General features: G+C 36.2%; 2 protein-coding genes across 2 annotated transcripts; both read right to left on the reverse strand.

Moving 5' to 3' along the window:
• Positions 1-1,723: 1,723 nt before the first annotated feature.
• LOC144439218 (Na(+)/dicarboxylate cotransporter 3-like) lies at positions 1,724-11,207 on the reverse strand. The gene is made up of 11 exons (XM_078128491.1): positions 11,079-11,207; positions 10,559-10,671; positions 10,043-10,249; positions 9,162-9,281; positions 6,902-7,021; positions 6,103-6,207; positions 5,794-5,879; positions 5,175-5,293; positions 4,290-4,451; positions 2,393-2,530; positions 1,724-1,885 (listed from the first exon to the last, which is right to left on the reverse strand). The coding sequence occupies exons 1-11, from the start codon at positions 11,205-11,207 to the stop codon at positions 1,724-1,726; spliced, it is 1,461 nt and encodes a 486-aa protein (XP_077984617.1).
• Positions 11,208-11,918: 711 nt separating this feature from the next.
• Positions 11,919-15,258, reverse strand: LOC144439219 (Na(+)/citrate cotransporter-like). Its single transcript, XM_078128492.1, has 3 exons — positions 15,142-15,258; positions 12,229-12,494; positions 11,919-11,937 (listed from the first exon to the last, which is right to left on the reverse strand). Exons 1-3 carry the CDS (start codon positions 15,256-15,258, stop codon positions 11,919-11,921), a joined length of 402 nt encoding a protein of 133 aa, XP_077984618.1.
• Between the last annotated feature and the right edge of the window lie 2,121 nt (positions 15,259-17,379).

Consider the following 17,379-nt stretch of genomic DNA (forward strand, 5'->3'; position numbering starts at 1 on the left):
TGCGAGTACAAGTAATTACACTCCTTGTCTAAAGCTTAGCATTGGTGTGTTTGAGACACACACAATCCTTGTGTGAGACACACAGACCTTGAAAATAGTTTTGTATTTTCCCAAATGAATCAGATTCTCTGTCTGCTTGTGTGCTTGTCTGTGTCATCATTTTCTAAAGAAACCTTCGTTAAGTTTAGCTGAAATACTATGGTTATGCAGAGAAAAAGTGTGCTTATTAATCACTCTAGCATATACATCATGACTTTTTTGTATAGCGATTAAGATTTAAATAATTAATAAAGAGCTAACACTTTCCAGATACATTATTTATAATCAAGAATTGTTGTTTGTTGCCCTATTATAATTACCTGAACAGAGATTAGAGATGGTACTTTCTCCCTAAAACAATGGGAGCATGCTCCTTGGTCACGTACGTACGTACGTTCATTTCCGTCGACGTGATCATAGCGCCATCTATAATAGAATTAACAAGACCGGCAGTTGAAAACTTTCAGCTTATTAAATTATGTTGTATGTAGTCGTAAAAAATCATGTACCCGATAGTCTATAATCTAGGTGGCTATGTGTACAACTGGTGAGTTTTTTGGAATGATATTAGTGCATATAAATTAGCCTTATTTGCATATTCACTTACAAATGCCTCAATTCATATTTTGACGAAACGTGTTGTGTTTATCAGTCTTCGATTTGAAAATAATATAATATAATTGTTTTTATTTTGAAGTTTGTGTATCTCAATTTACATTACAGGATATAATAAATAAGTGTGACTCTTTGAAACAAATCAAATCTCACAAACTGCTAGCTCAGATTAAGCATATTTGTAAAGGGGATCTTGCATATTGATCAGGCTTTTTTCCCACCAATTGATATATTTCTATTTTTACAGAGAAATGTAATTGGAAAAGGAAATGTATTAGAAGTAACATTGATTTTCAAGACTGGTAAGGATAGTTTACCCGTTGCATCATGAATGATCAATTTGCCAATTAAAGAGTCAAACTGTAATGCATTCATTTCAACTCGTCTCGTAGCTTTCATCAGAGAGAGAGAGAGAGAGAGAGAGACAGAGAGAGAGAGAGAGAGAGAGACAGACACACACACACACACACACACACACACACACAATTACACTGTAAGACAGTCGCGAAAAGATTGGCCTTACATACATGCTATTTTCCAAATATTATCTGACTTCTTTTTTATTGACTTTCACCATTACTTGTTAGTCTAATTACCGTTTTTATTTTCGAATAACCATGTTCATCATATATAGATTTGTACCTATTAAATGAAATAACGAGTGAAGTAAGCCGACCCTGTCACAAATACGTCACCGCAATCAAATATTGTATAAGACAGTTTTACGCTGACATACTTGTCATAAAATTCCCACTGCCACAAAGTCTTTCTTAGTAAGTAGAATAAGTACACCACAAGATAAAAGGCGAGCTTGAATGTTAGCCCTTGACGCTTGAACATGACTGCTTTCTTCAGGATCAAACAACCAAACTTGGAAGCGCAACCGTTTGTTGACATAGTTACTCAAATGTTTACTTATAAATTGTTGTTCACCTATTTATTCACCAAACTCTTACAAGAGTCATTCAGTTTGATTCCAGTATTTTAGTTTAATTCTGGCGTACTGGACCCATACAGACTAAGAACGCGGTAAACCATGGTTTTATGTCAGTGTGACAGCGACAGAACATCACTCTAGGGGTATTGTAGGTGTTATATTCGTAGTCGTTTCATTCATCCGCAGTGCCCATTCTGGTATGGTGTCCAATTGTAAAACCCAGCCTGCATAGGTATTCATAGCGATATTGACCACAACAAGACATGCAATATTCAGAAAAATACCACTTTTGAGCTACAAGGAAGAAAAAGAGATCGGTTAAAATAGATGATACATTGTTAACTTTTAGAATTCACAATTGACGAAGGGTGTTTCATAATATCTTATAATGTATGTCTGTAAAGTAATGAAGTAACATACCTGGCAGGTATACAATGATACTTATCCATGTATCATACTCAATGTTCAAACATTCCATATATCACATATGTATAACAAACAAATAACCAAATTACTATTCATCTCCGTTTTGTACAAAGTAAAACTAGAATCAAAACTTCAATGTGACAACACATTCTATTACCAAACGGTATGCATTGACAAGTATGGATAGAAGGGTTTCGTGTGAGATTACATTGTTCCTCGATGACCTATGAAAAGAACGCAAAACACTTCAACTTGGCTCAAATCTGTAACAAAGTGTCTGTGATACTCGTATTTGAAATCGCATTTGGTGATATTGTTTCCGAACTAACAATTTACCTTCACCACACCACGTTAAGTCCCAAGATTTGAACTTACCAATTGTGTTATCTTGATATATCCACCAGTGACAATTATGGCACTTCCCATGTTACCAGCTGGTAAACAGAACGAGAAGTTCAGACCCAACGTAGTTCCTAGGATGTAGTAGTATGGGTGAACACCCTGATTAGCAGCCTATAAATACATCAATCATAACACAAAATAAGAATTATATGTCAGTCCTTTGAATGATCCATTGGAACCTTCGTCTTTGTTCAAATTGTACGTGATAAAAGAACGTATCATTTTGACACCTCCATACTCAAACTAAAGAACCCGCTACACGTTCGGTAATAGTGAGTCTGTACAGTACAGTACAGTACAGTACATTGTATATTTTTCTCTAACACAGTCTGACAATCTATCGACATAGCTGTGATCACGCCTTAGGGAGCCGTCATTATTTATGACCGGGGGGGGGGGTGTCGGTCTGAGGAATTGCTTTGAAAATCCAAAACATTTTAGTAACCCCCCTGCATGGCTTGAATTTTTTTCGTAACCCCCTCCTTGACACAAAATGTTTTCGTAACCCCCACCATTTTACAGTCATAACAGTTACTGTTAATGGCGTTCTACAAACATTACACAAATTGAGGTTGTGTTACATACATACATACATACATACATACGAAACTTTTTTTTATTTTGAAATTGAATTACCTAATGGATGTAGCTTATTTCAAAAGGAAGAGGACACAGTGTGACTAAAGCTAAAAATGTCAAGGTGATAACAATACCCTCTTCTCAGGTCACAATTCAAATTGTAATTCAGAATACTAGTATTGAGAAATATTCTCAAAGTGTATAGTTGTGTGCCACACCATTTCAAATTAGGAAAAATTATAGTACACTTATATATTCATTTCATGTAGCATAACGCCATGTACTAGTATCTGTGAAATGAAAAGTTAGCTATACATTACCATATTCTTTGTTTTCAACATGTATTGAATATTTATAATCAGTATTTACCAGTTATAGATATCTGTGCAATGAAACCAGTCAGAGATTTTCAGCGCACCAAGTTACTATATAATTCCAGTATCTGGTATGCTTATATGCTTATATAATGCTTTCATATAACTAATCTACACCGTGATATTCTAGATGAGTTGATCCTTTTTGGTCAGACTTTGCCCTCCTGTGTGGCTTCAGCTGTTTATTTCTTTAACCAGGTTATTCCCTTACTACTTGATCAATTAATGATTTAATTGTTTCATGCAACAGAACTCAATGTATTAGTAACGGTTTGATCAATTTGTGTTACAGATTGTTATGGGTCACTGTACTGGCTTCAGAAACTATATTATTTATATGTCAAATGTTTATGCATTTTCATTGGGGCTATGTATATGCAATATGCACCGAAAAATTCTAACAGTAAAAACACTGTGTTAATAAATAACTTGTATAATCGTGTATATATAGGCGTATTTTATACTTCAGTGTTAGCAAAAATTTCCAGTAGTCCCACCCACTTTCACTCCCCAGTTTTTGAGTAATCCCCCCTTTTAATCCCCAGTTTTGAGTGACCCCCTCTATTCCTCCGACCTCCAGGTCATAAATAGTGACGGCTCCCTTACTCTCTAACTGTTTAATTCTGTTTGACTAAATTTGCTTTCTGTCGAGTTCCCTCCTTCCTTGTCTCTACGTCCGTCCCACTCACTCACTCACTCACTCACTCACTCACTCACTCACTCACTCACTCACCCTCCCTCCCATTGACTGACACACACACACACACACACACTCTCTCTCTCTCTCTCTCTCTCTCTCTCTCTCTCTCTCTCTCTCTCTCTCTCTCTCTCTCTCTCTCTCTCTCTCTCTCTCTCTCTCTCTCTCTCTCTCTCTCGTTGGTGATGGTGTATATGTTAAGGGTTTATTTTACTCATACCGTTAATTCCAGGATCGGCATTAGTAAGGTAATCATTATAGAAGCTCCTAAAATCTCTGTGGTAACTATACTTATCAAAGTAGCGCTGAAAAGTACAACCATAGGTGACCAAGTTTGTATTATTTCGAATTGTTGTCCGACAATTCCGTCCAGTTTCGACACCTAGAATACAAGATATAGTGTGTCAGTAAAAACATGAGATGTGTGATATTGTGAAATGTCGATTACAAGATGTTTGCCTAACTATACATAGAGATTGCAATGACTGTTGGCAGGATAACAAAGGGTCTTCGCGAATGGGATATGGCATGTACCCTAATGTATGTATGTATGTATGTATGTATGTATGTATGTATGTGTGTGTGTGTGTGTGTGTGTGCGTGCGTGCGTGCGTGCGTCCTGGCGTATGTATGCATGTATGTTTATAACAATACAGTCCCTTTCCTGAAACCAAGTCAAAGCTATTAAATGAAATATTAAGATCAATGAGCCTGATCACAAGGTTTCATGTTGAGATAGACATAATACAAATAGAGAACACACAACATCACTTACACTGTGTGGACTCTATATCTGTATTTAGTTAATGATATAAACAGTAACAGCTTGCACACTACTTTAACAGATTCTACAAACCTTCACTGGCTGCTGACATGGATTTTGTTTGAGACATCTTTATGATGTCTATCTCAACATGAAACCTTGTGATCAGGCTCACTGATCTTGATAGTTCATTAATAGCTTTGACTCTTTTCATAGGGATAAGAACTGTAAGTGTAATACCTTTAGCTATAACTATAACCTATAACTCCTTCATGAATCTTCTACCATGATAGAACATTTCAAAAGTTGACTTAAATTGTCAACGTGGATTATATAACCCACCTTCAAAGCTTGAGCAATCGAAAAAAGGCCACCAGCGAAGAGCAAAATACCCCAGTCTATATTTTTCTGTACATACTTCCAATCCAGCAGTGGCTCGTATGAACCTGTGGTTGTAATGCCTGTTGGGAAAAGATACATATTTCATACAAGTAAATCACACATAGGCATCCAAGCTCTAAAAACATAGTGTTATCCGCATCATAAGAATACATATATGAATAAATTAAAATAATACACACATAACTAAACAAAGTTACATTTGGAAAAATACAAACAAAAATAAATAAATAAATAAATAAATAAATAAATAATATATCCAACCACTGGTTTGCACACACAGGAAATTGACATGATCGCTATACATTAGAACCTAAGTAATACAATAATGTTTCTTCAAAGGGTTTTTTGTTGTTTAGGTGGATTAACACACTCGAAAATTAACCAGCCAGTGTCAACTTGGATATTAAAAGTTATATAATTCAGGATGACTTTATCTAGTTCTAGCACGAAAATTAATGACTGATTTATGCCACTCCAATGTACACTAATACATAAAAACATCTTTATCTTGCATATTTTCATAACTTGTCTTCGTTTAGTAAATACTGTATGTACTTGCCATTTACGTTACACGATGGTCTTGTACTTGGTAGAGCAAAACAAACAGAAATGATACCCATAGTGATCGTAGCGCTTGTCACGTACCTGTTATACAATAAACATGCTCAGGGTGAGTGTCAGTCATTCTCGTTAGCTAGAGTACATTTTTTTCCACTGATGTGTATGGTTGTACGATCACTGTGATTTCCTAATCATGATTTTTGCTTTTCTTTATCAAGAGCAAAGCGTTGTCTATATTATCATATCGAGAGGCCCATTTTAATGATAACTTACATTTATATATATAGATTGCTAATAGAATACTGACCCTGGTTTGAAGAAAGACGCCCATCCGTTCATAAAGCTAGGGTTCTCAAAAAACCATACCAATATAAGGCATCCAAAGACGACGAGGATCACTACTTCAGCCCATCTAGAATACGACGGTAAAGATAATTGTTTTATGTGTATAAGTCACATACACATATGCATCTATCCATCCATCCATCCATCCATCCATCCATCCATCCATCCATGCATTCATTCATGCATGCATGCATGCATCCATCCACCCATGCATCCATCCATACATCCATAAGTGTACCTATGTATACATACGTACACACAAACACACACACACACACACACACAAATGATCAATTACCTAGTGGCAAGTATGTTTTCATAAGCAACTAAGACAATTATATGCATATGTGCAATTATATCAAATATTAACACAACTTGTGTACTATGTAATTAACACCCTTTAAAGAAAACCAACATTGTAATATCTGTTGAAGGGAATTGCAATCACTGTAAACGCAGTTAGTGAACACTTATTATGAACGTTCCTCATTCCTCTGAAGATTCCAGTCTGTAGTTTCTTATTTAAGACAATCCGGTGTGGAAGACTCAAACAGTAAATATGGTGTATTCATTACATAACTGATATGGGTACCTTGTCATTGCGGTTTTTCTACTTTGATGATGTGAGCATTTTAGTTTGCTGTTGAAACATGTTAGATATCTCTTAGCCGGATTTTGTTCTTATTTTTTTTTTGCAATCATTTGTATTAAAAATAGATACAAAACGACAGATAACTATGGAACAATCCACATATACGTGCTTTATTGGACCTAAGCCGTCATATTCCCGACGAAGGCCGTCGGCTATGGTTTCTTCCTCATCTTCTTTGTTTCTCTCATGTTCTGGTGTAAATGTGAAAGAAGTTGATCTACGACATGTGCTACAGAATAAACAGAACAAAATTAAACCCCCTTTCATCAATATGATCTTATTGTACGTAAATGAATTTGATCCAAATGAACAACTTCTTCAATGATTAGTAATAAATAAGAAATTGTAATGACAAAAGATATCTTTTTAATTGCATAACAATGTAGTTGTAAATCCATTATTGCTTATATACCACTCACATGTTGAGCGCCTGCGATCACAAACATTATTTTTTTTTCATACCCCACTCGTTCTACATCACGACAACTAGCGTCTACGGCATTGGTTCTGCAGTGATCAACATCTGATTCAAAGCGTTCCAAATCGCCGATATTTCTTCCCATTTTTTCTTCCGTAAGGAAGAGATATATTTATGGGTGGAAGTCTGTGTGTCTGTGTGTCTGTCTGTCTGTGTCATTGTTTTCTCCATAACAGCTTGCTCAATTCAAACGAGATTTTGAAGACGTATTCCGTAGGGTAATGGCAAGATTTGATTAGGTTTTGACTTTATCACCATTTTCTAATACACGACTGGCTCAATTCAAACGAAATTTATTGCATGTGTTCTGTAGGGTAGTGACAAGAACTGATTAGGTTTCGGTAAACATCCCAAGAATATTAACGAGAAATTTACATAATTAATGGTTTTCGATAATTAGACTATATCGCAAGAATGCACACTTCAAATTCAATATAATTTGATACATGCATTTGCGATACCAAATTGCACTGGTCCTGAAAATAGTATTGATGTAGTTTTTAGTTTTAATAAATTATTGGCATATTTTTGTAGGCCACTAAAAAGGAAAAAATAGTTTCTCGTCAGATGTTGTCTAAAGTGGTACGCTTATTTTTTTTTACATTCTCAACAAATGTCACAGTACATGTTGTGGTTGGCCAGGAGATCACTAACAGCAATGAGCAAATAGCAATTAATGAGAAAAAATAACTTATTACATATTCTTAAGTGGGGAATGCATGTAGATAACGTCGTAAAGAAAGCCCGTCAGCGTCTTTTCTTTCTCCGTCGCCTAAAGAGTTTCGGTGTCAGCAAAACGATTATGGTCAAATTTTACCGTGCAGTAGTCGAAAGTATTCTCACATTCTCGTTCACTGTCTGGTATTGCAATATTACTCGTAGAGACCATGATCAGCTAAACAGTGTTGTTAAAACCGCGTCTTCAATTATTGGAGCAGACCTTCCTTCCCTTGAATCACTCTTTATCGATCGCACAATGAGGAAATCAAAATCAATAATCAAAGATGAATTTCACCCTGCACACAATATGTTTGAATTACTGCCTTCTGGGTCACGGTATAGAGCAATTAAATCACGTACAAATCGTTTCAGTAAAGGTTTCTACCCCACGGCCATACGCACACTAAACAGAGCATGATATACATTTTTAGCAGGTACTTAGATCAGAACATTTTTTAGTCACAGCCTTTTTATTTGTGTCTGTCATTGTAATATATCCTAGTTTTTGTATCTTTTGTGTTTTGACCACGAAACCACACCGACTTCCATTGTAAACTTTTTAAGTTTATATGTGGCAATAAAGTTATTATTATTATTATTATTATTATTATTATTATTATTATTATGTTCTGTTGTATTCCAACAATTGTCTGTAGGAACGACAATCTCAAAACTTTGCCCTTACGGAAGACATTCTGTTTACATCTGGTCATATTTTATGTTTGACGTGGTATAATTATATTATTCCGAATATGTTTCTTCATTCAGCCGAAAAATGCTCGCGTAACGTAAGAGTTTCGTCATAACTTGTTTTACGATTAGTTGCAACAATGCCCTTTTAGGGAAACAATGGGGAATAATATATAAATATTCCGGCTAGCGAGAAGTTATTATATAGTATTTGCTTATCATATTTCTATTATTGGCATTATTTACATCAAATATGTTTATGTGTGTTTGAAGTGCCACTGGGTGTATTTATCAAAGTTGGAGACAAATTGAATGATTTAAGGTTTTTTGAATTCTCTTGAGAGAAAGTTGTGTAAGATTTAGCAATTCAAACATGCATTGGGTTAAAATGATTATGTACTGTGTGGTCTGATATATGGGTATTGTTTACAAGGTTATCAGTACACTCTGCATTATGTTGTGCTGCAATATGACTACTCACCCCTTAGATAGGTAGAAGAACGTCAGCCATGCCCAGCAGATTAACAAACAAACTATTTGTACTGGTAATGAAAATAACATCCAACCTCCAAAAGAAATTTTACCTTCTGGTCCATAGTCACTGTCAAACGATGAAGGAAACAATGGAAGGAATTGAAAAGATACCCAATACATATATTTTGAGAGTTTTGTGAAATGCAAATTTCTACCAGACTTATCTGTGCATGACTTGTTTGTTAAACCTGCTGCAGTAACCTAATATTTTGTGTTTTTCCACTGGGAAATTATTAAGATAGCATAAATCTAGGCAATACTAATTGGAAATCACATCATGTTTAATCAGTTTTGGTCCGTTAGCATAATATATGGTACTGTAACATGTACAGCTAACTAATGCAGTGCGACTACTTCATATAAAACACATTCTCAATTTATAATTCAGCCACCATTGCAGCGATTTCCAAAATATTGATAGGAGATTTCATTCACTGTCATAAATAGCAGTCATATTTGAATTCTAATGTGTCATAAATTATAATTTTGGTTGTATACTTCTACTCATTGAGCTCATCTATGCTAGTTAAATAACATATACATTCATTGCCGCTTGTGTACAAGTTCCATCGGCAATGCGGCGTATTGAAAATGATATTGCGATTATTTACAACCCAGTCGACTAATCTGACAGGCACAACTTGCAAAGTTCGATTCAATGAAAGAGATATCTGCGAATAACTAGACTAATTTTTCAAAATAAATTCAAAGAATCAAATATGGCTGCTGCTGACGCAGTGCGATATGGGAAAGGTCAACCGGAAATGAAAACGACTGACTTATGACAGTAATACTGCTTTTGGAGCATATACACTTAATTTTACTGACCTTTCTAGGAAGCTGACCATGATTACTTGTGTTAACGTACCAAACAGTGATGCGGCGCCCCCTATTGTGGATGAATATGTTAATCCAAGATAAAAACTTGTTTGCAAGGATGAAATTTCCTTTGAAGTTTCTGGTGTGACGAGAGCCACGGTGCTTTTGTACTTAACATCCATCTCTGTTTCCTGCAAAGCTCGTCCGCCAATGCCCCTGAATATTAAAGAACCCAATTTGTATTGAAAATACTGAACTGGACATACAAAGTTGGTTATTTATTGGTCATGTGATCATTGTTAATGGTAAATTAAATCGACGTGTACACACAATATCATCGACATATTTACTAGCTAAGTCTTGTTAATTACAATAAATCCCGAATTTCAAAGCTATTGGTATATCAAATAAGCGACTTGCCCAACATGAATACGTCCACACAACACGATCGATTGTCGACAGGTGCTTTCGGACTATATAGTACACGATATTTCAAATGCCTATCATTGAATATGAATAACTCACTCGATATTACGTATACCATTTTCTAGTACTTCCATCTCGATTGAGACATCAGCATTGTCAGATACATTATCGCCCTTGTCTTTTCCTTTAGATTTGCCGTTCTCAGCACCATCCTGTAAGATATATTTTACTAAACATAATAAAACAAAACAATTCACAAGTATTCCTGCGTACGTATTAATTAGTTATTTGACTAGTATGTTCATAATTTTACAGTAAGGCGATTTGTTGTGAAATTTCACATCAATATGTCGAGGCAGTGCTGAACGTTACCGATTGTACTGTGATTGATTCTTTGATTCTTTGAAGCATGTAGAAACGGTTATCTCTCGCTTACTTTCGAACGTAAATCAAGATAAATGCTGTATGTCTAGCTACCAGTAGAATGTGCTAAAATTAAGGGCTTTTAACTACTGGAAAATAAAAGCCATCTACATATTAAAAACAAAAGTTGCCATTGTTTCGCCGTTCTCCTTAACACACTTTACCTTGAATCTGTCATTCCGGGGACTAACATTACCTCACATCTGCCTATCTGCAGACTTGTTCTTTTTTCCAACTGTTCCACAAGAGCTTTTACTATGGGTAACATCATTATCAATAGAGGTACATTGAGGATCCACATTGACAAGAAACCAACAACACTCATTAAGGCTAGCAATAACCTAATTTAGATAAATGAAAAAAAAACAATTACCTATATTTGTTTGTTTAAATCAGTATGGCTCAACTCATAATGGAAACATTTTATGCTCTGTTCCAGTAAAATAGACTCTGAGGTGAAAATAAGTATACTCGTCATGTTTTGGCATATACTATTTAGTTACAATGTAGACAAATCGTCTTCACAATACATATCAATGCAATTTATATATTGGATTGTCATAGCTTGAAATGCCCTTGCCTCACATAATTGTACTACCAATGCTATAAAATGCAATGGAAGCCACGCCAGTATACCTGTACATTGTTGGCACGATCACGTCTAATTATGGTGGCCCGATGAGGTTGAAACGATCGGCCACGATCTCAACGAAGTTCTACGTAACATTACTACATACATACATCATATGTTATTGTCTGGCTTGACAAATATCTCACTAAAATTACTAAATCTTATCTCCGAGAAAAAAAGGTCAGAGAAAAGGGGTCTAAAATCGTACATATCCGTTGATTGATATACCGAGGACAATTCTTAGAAAAATTGAAGCTTATAATATACTTTGAATCAAACACAAGTGAAAATGCTGCAGAATAAGCCAAGGCAATAAGTGTTTAATAACGCATCACATTCGAAAATTTCTGTCTGTATGCAAATTGAGGTCGCTATGGGTCACTAGTCCACACCACGTGATAGGATCTAAGCCACTAACTGAAGCCTGTATGAACACGATGTTATAAATGCTAACAATTCTAATAATAAGCACAGATTTGGCCCAAAATCAAATCAGTTCTAGCCATACGTACATAGAATCTTTTTACCACACTTCATTGAGATAGACACTGTTTTTTGTGAAATCGGTACACACAAACGCACACATATGCACACATGGACAGATAAACATTGGAATAAATCAGCTTCTCATATATGCACAAATCAGCATATCTACAATAATATTTTACCACGTGATTATGACCGTAAATAATAGTGTGCCCATTGCGATACTCACCACTTTGGCTCTGATCCTGCCAATAACAATACTCGTAAAGCAATTCGACGATGAAGTTCATACTTCTCAACTGCTGATACAATAATCAGAATCCCGAGAAAAAGCACCAGGAAGTCGATCATATAGAATACGGCAACATCAGCCATTGGTAGAAGTTCAAGGATTGGTAGCCAAAATAACAGCATTATGCCAGTCACTGGTAATGGTACGGCCAGTGTCACCCAATAAGTAACGGTTATCAGTAAAACGTATGCACATCTTGCTGGCTTTGATCAAGACAAAAAGCGTACAATTATGCGCCTCTACAATTGGATTGACATCAAACAGAAAAGCAATGCATATAGTGTTACCAACAAGAGTATTTGATAAATAATTCGTATCTTGACAATATTTGAATTTATAATTGTTATGACAGCTGTGAGATAAAGTCCTTACCATTGAGACTTAAGATTCGAGTCGAATCCCTTTTCATTTCTGACAGCATAATAACCCATAATTTTTTTGAAATATTTAACACTTGGGAGTTCGAGGGTCATGCTCTAGAAGGAGGAAATTGAGGGAGGGCCATTTAAAAAATTAACCAGAGGAGGGTCACAGACTGTGCTTATACGAGAACACCGTTGTTTTTTCCCCGCCTTACCCCTTGTAATTACTGAAGCTTCTCTATTGAAAAAACAGCACTGTATTCTCGTATAAGCACAGTCTGTGACCCTCCTCTAGTTAATTTTTTAAGTGGCCCTCCCTCAATTTCCTCCTTCTAGAACATGACCCTCGAGTTCCCCAGTGTTGGGGCGACACAGTACAGGTCGGTACTCGGGACACGACCACCTATCTTTTTCAAAGCCATGCCAGACGCTAGACGAACGTGAGTTGTATGGCGTATTGAAAGTGGTTTTAGCTTTTACTCGAGAAATGTTTTAAGTATGGCGTAGGTACAAGTCTTCATAGACCACACTTTTAGGGAAGCTTCAGCCGGGAGAGCGCACCCATCATTTGAGAATTATTTTGTTTTTTATATAAAGAAGGAATTCCCATTTGGACGGCTCACCCCGCGGGATGTACTGTTCTAGATCACCAGCGCTTGCATTCTAGAGCAACATCTTTGGCCGTTTTAGATCTAATTTCTTCTTTTAATTTCTACTTTCATTTTGAATAATTTAGGTGGTACTCTGATGTTGTTAATTTATCAAATGTGATTGGTGGTCATGCGTCATTAGTTCTGAAGAAATATCCGACAGTGTGTAAACATATGTATTTCAAGTGTCTGGTGCGCTTTCTTTCCAACCTGTCAACGCTAGATGACCAATATAATGTCTGAAAGAATGTTATTAGTCATGTACGAGCTAAATATCTACACTGAAAACTTAAAAGTGATTTTTGTCGTCTTTTACTAGCATTTCATCGGTTTTACTCTGACTTTAGTGCTGATGACTGTCACCGAGTACGGTTGATATATAATCATACCTTATCAGTTCGACGACAAGGTTCGGTACAAGTGTGGTAAACATGTACGGTTCAGATGCTTATCATTGTCACCAAGTACGATTTATATATAATCATACAGTTTGATGACAAGGTTCGGTACAAGTGTGTAAACATGTACACTGTATGAATGACTCCCTTTCTTTTTGATTTTTTAGAGAATGTTGGTCACCCAACACAGATTTTCACCTGATAGAAATAGTCAGATATTTATTTATTTCTATGATTTTTTGAAAATAATAATATTGGGTGGGGGGGTCGGACATGGGGAATTGTAGCTGGTGTATGATGTTGTACGGGCGAGAAACACCAATCAACGTGTTTTTCGACACGCCTCATCTGCACACTACAATCATTCCCGCCATTTATGTATGCTTAAAAAAGTTTACAAGTCTATACAGTATAGTACGCTATGGGAATATATCAATTCAGAGGTACACATGTATACGACAGCATACAGTCAGAGTTATTCTACAATGTGTTGTGCCATGTTTCACAACTGTTAGCAAACAGATTCAATAGCCCGGATTTGCTTATATTTCTTACGATTCCGAAGTCATGGTACCAATTTACACGAATTACAATCAGCGAATGAAATAGCAATTTTGCAACCAATAAATCCCACAGTAAAGAAAACCTCGCATCTGTGGCGACGAGCCAAGGTCGAAAGCTGACGACAGTACCGTACTGCGTGCGCGCAGTGAGAACACTACCAAGAGGCTATGACTGAACGTTCGACCTTACGGCTTCGACCCTGATCACATTCGAATGATCAATTGAATTGTTATCATGTAGTCATCACAGATTAAAAATAATGCACTGAAAGCGATGCTGGTTAATTTCTTCTTTTTATCAACTTTCAACACATCTCGTATCATTGTATTTTAGGTTTTATTGATTTGATTAGTCGCAGATATCTAGTAATCTGCATATTCAATAAATCATGATGTCATGTAGTATACTTTTACGAGACCATGCATGGTTTGTATCCCTAGGAGGGCATATGCCAACTGCAGTTGTCTACCACCTAAACACTTCCCCCAACTCCACTCCTTCCAGTTTTCCCCCTCCCATATCCCCTTACATCACCACCTACTACCGTTCATGTCATATATTTAAAGCATCTGTCTCTCTTCTTTGTCACGGGTATATGTAAACCAATGTGAATAATGTATATGCTCTTCGTCAAGGTTACCCTTATCAGATCAAATATCAACTACAAGTTTATTTCATGTAATTACTTTAACGTATTTCATTAACATTAAACCTTATTAATTCAAAATTTGCATTTCTGAAAGTAAATATAACGTATGAGACGGATACACACTTAAGGGGTGTGTGTATCAACAAGCATTATACCTATAGACTTTAGTTATAAGCCTTGTAGAGAAAGTCTCAAGTTAAAACTGAAATTTACTTTAAAACACTTACCTGAGAGTCCAAGTTGAATATAAGTATAGGACACAGAAGAAGTGGGGTCAGTGTAATAATCAAAATATCACGTTTCTGATATAAAAATCTGCAAATATCCTTTGCGTTTGCACCCATGTTGCTTCGTTCGGAGAAAGGGTAGCCTCATACGATGCTGCAGAATAAACTAGCGTCTGTATACGATTCAGTATAATCATTGAATAATGAATGGACGAAATATTTGTAGTTTTCAGGTGTTGACATGTTATACCTCTGACCTTATTCTAACAAGATTATATTATTAATTGATAAATGACTTGTCAAAAAGTGAAGACTGAACATGTGTTGTGTTTGGTGTCAACGCATGAACATTTCGTCGGATGACTACGTTTTGCAAGTTATATATTTTGAAAAGCTAAATTTAGTTTGAAATACAACTGTCCGATAAAAAACCCGAAAACAACTACAGGAAATGTTCAAGGTTAGAACAGACAGACCCAAACAACGTACTGGGTTACTCTGGTATGATGCCATGAAACCCTAATACATGACAAGCTCTGTCGAAAGTGTCGGAGAATCAGTTGCAAAGTTTCTTATCACACTGAAGTAATTTCATTATTCTGTCAAAAGTGTCAACACGGAATGTCAGACTTTCTCCCCTTATTTAGGACAAGGTTCACCAATGTCACCTCGCATAAAAGATCAGTTATACAAACACTTTTCAGGGTGACTTAGTCATGGTCACTGTGCCAAAAATGTATCATAAGTTCGAAACTCTTGGTCGCTAGGAGACTGTATGCTTTGATAGAGACAAAGATGGGAGCCATGGTTACATGTTGTAAAGTTGCCGATATAACGCTTATAAGTTGATCGCGTTGTGTAATTGTTTTCACTATGTTAATCATCATAATTAGCATATTAGGCAAAATACAAAAACAAAACTGTTTCCGATAACATGATTTTAGAAAATAGGGTAGGTAGGTCGGAATTTTATTTGATTTTACTTTAAATTTCTAACAATCACTTGCCCCCCCCCTCCAAGATACTCGATGGTCACAATACCTTCGTGAGAGTTTGATGAGGTGTAAAAGAAATAAGTGACGACAATTGTAATTTAAGAGGACGAACACCCTTTAGAGACTGTACTGTTACAGTCTAAGAAGACCCATTTCTCTCTGGAATTTGTCTTAAAAAGTGACCACAGATGAGGCAAAGATATGGTGTACACGGAAATAGAAGTAAATTGTTACCATTTATCTTTTTGCATGTAAAACGAAATGTTTAGGGCTTTGGGCTAATCTACATGGCGGTGTCTGGGTTGCAGCCTGACTTTACTGCAGCTGTGGCTCCCGTTGATATGAAGGATTTCGCTGTGTAATGAGTAACGTCTAACCCTGCTAAGTGAATTGCTTCATTTAGTGTAGAAGCAATGGTAGAGTCGGAAGTTGCCCTGTAAGGCGTCTTCAAAGTGATGAACACTGGTTTCGTATCTGTAGGACGGAAGGTTTGAGTCCTCCTTATGTACTCTTTTAGGCACGTTATGGGGTCCACGATCTCATTTGAATTTGGTGGTACACGTACCTCGAAGCCTGTTCTATTTGTGTTATTTTTAATCCCAAAGAACCACATTGTCATTAAACAAAGATAACAGGGTGACGTCATAACTAATGTGACGTCATCCACATATCATTAGTTCCTATAAGAATTCGCATGACTACAGTTTATACCCCCTGTATTAGATACAGTAATTTTTTGAAAATTTCCACACAGATACTCTGTGGATTTTTACCTAAATGTAACTAACCTACAATGCGCATACTCTCTCTCTCTCTCTCTCTCTCTCTCTCTCTCTCTCTCTCTCTCTCTCTCTCTCTCTCTCTCTCTCCCAAAATATCTGCTCATTTTGAGGAGAAAATTGTACACGTGCATTAAATATATTATCCTCATTAGCAAAGTTTTAAAAATTTGGAACTATTTACATTGTTTTTCTTCACATTTACAAATGTATTGTTTGTGTTTGTGTTTGTGTTTGTGTTTGTGTTTGTGTTTGTGTTTGTGTTTGTGTATGCGTTCTTGGTAGGGCGACTAAACACACATGACTACTCGAGCATTCACCTTGACCTGTACCTTAAAGTCAAATCAAATGGCAAAATCTGACCAGCGGGGTGTCCCCTGTCCCAGTCTATCATGTATGTGCATGTGCCAATTTCAAATAAATTTTACGGACGAAACGCTCGATAATTAACCCGGTCACAATAC

The sequence above is a fragment of the Glandiceps talaboti genome, chromosome 8 (genome assembly GCF_964340395.1).
Source record: "Glandiceps talaboti chromosome 8, keGlaTala1.1, whole genome shotgun sequence".
NCBI lineage: Eukaryota > Metazoa > Hemichordata > Enteropneusta > Spengelidae > Glandiceps > Glandiceps talaboti.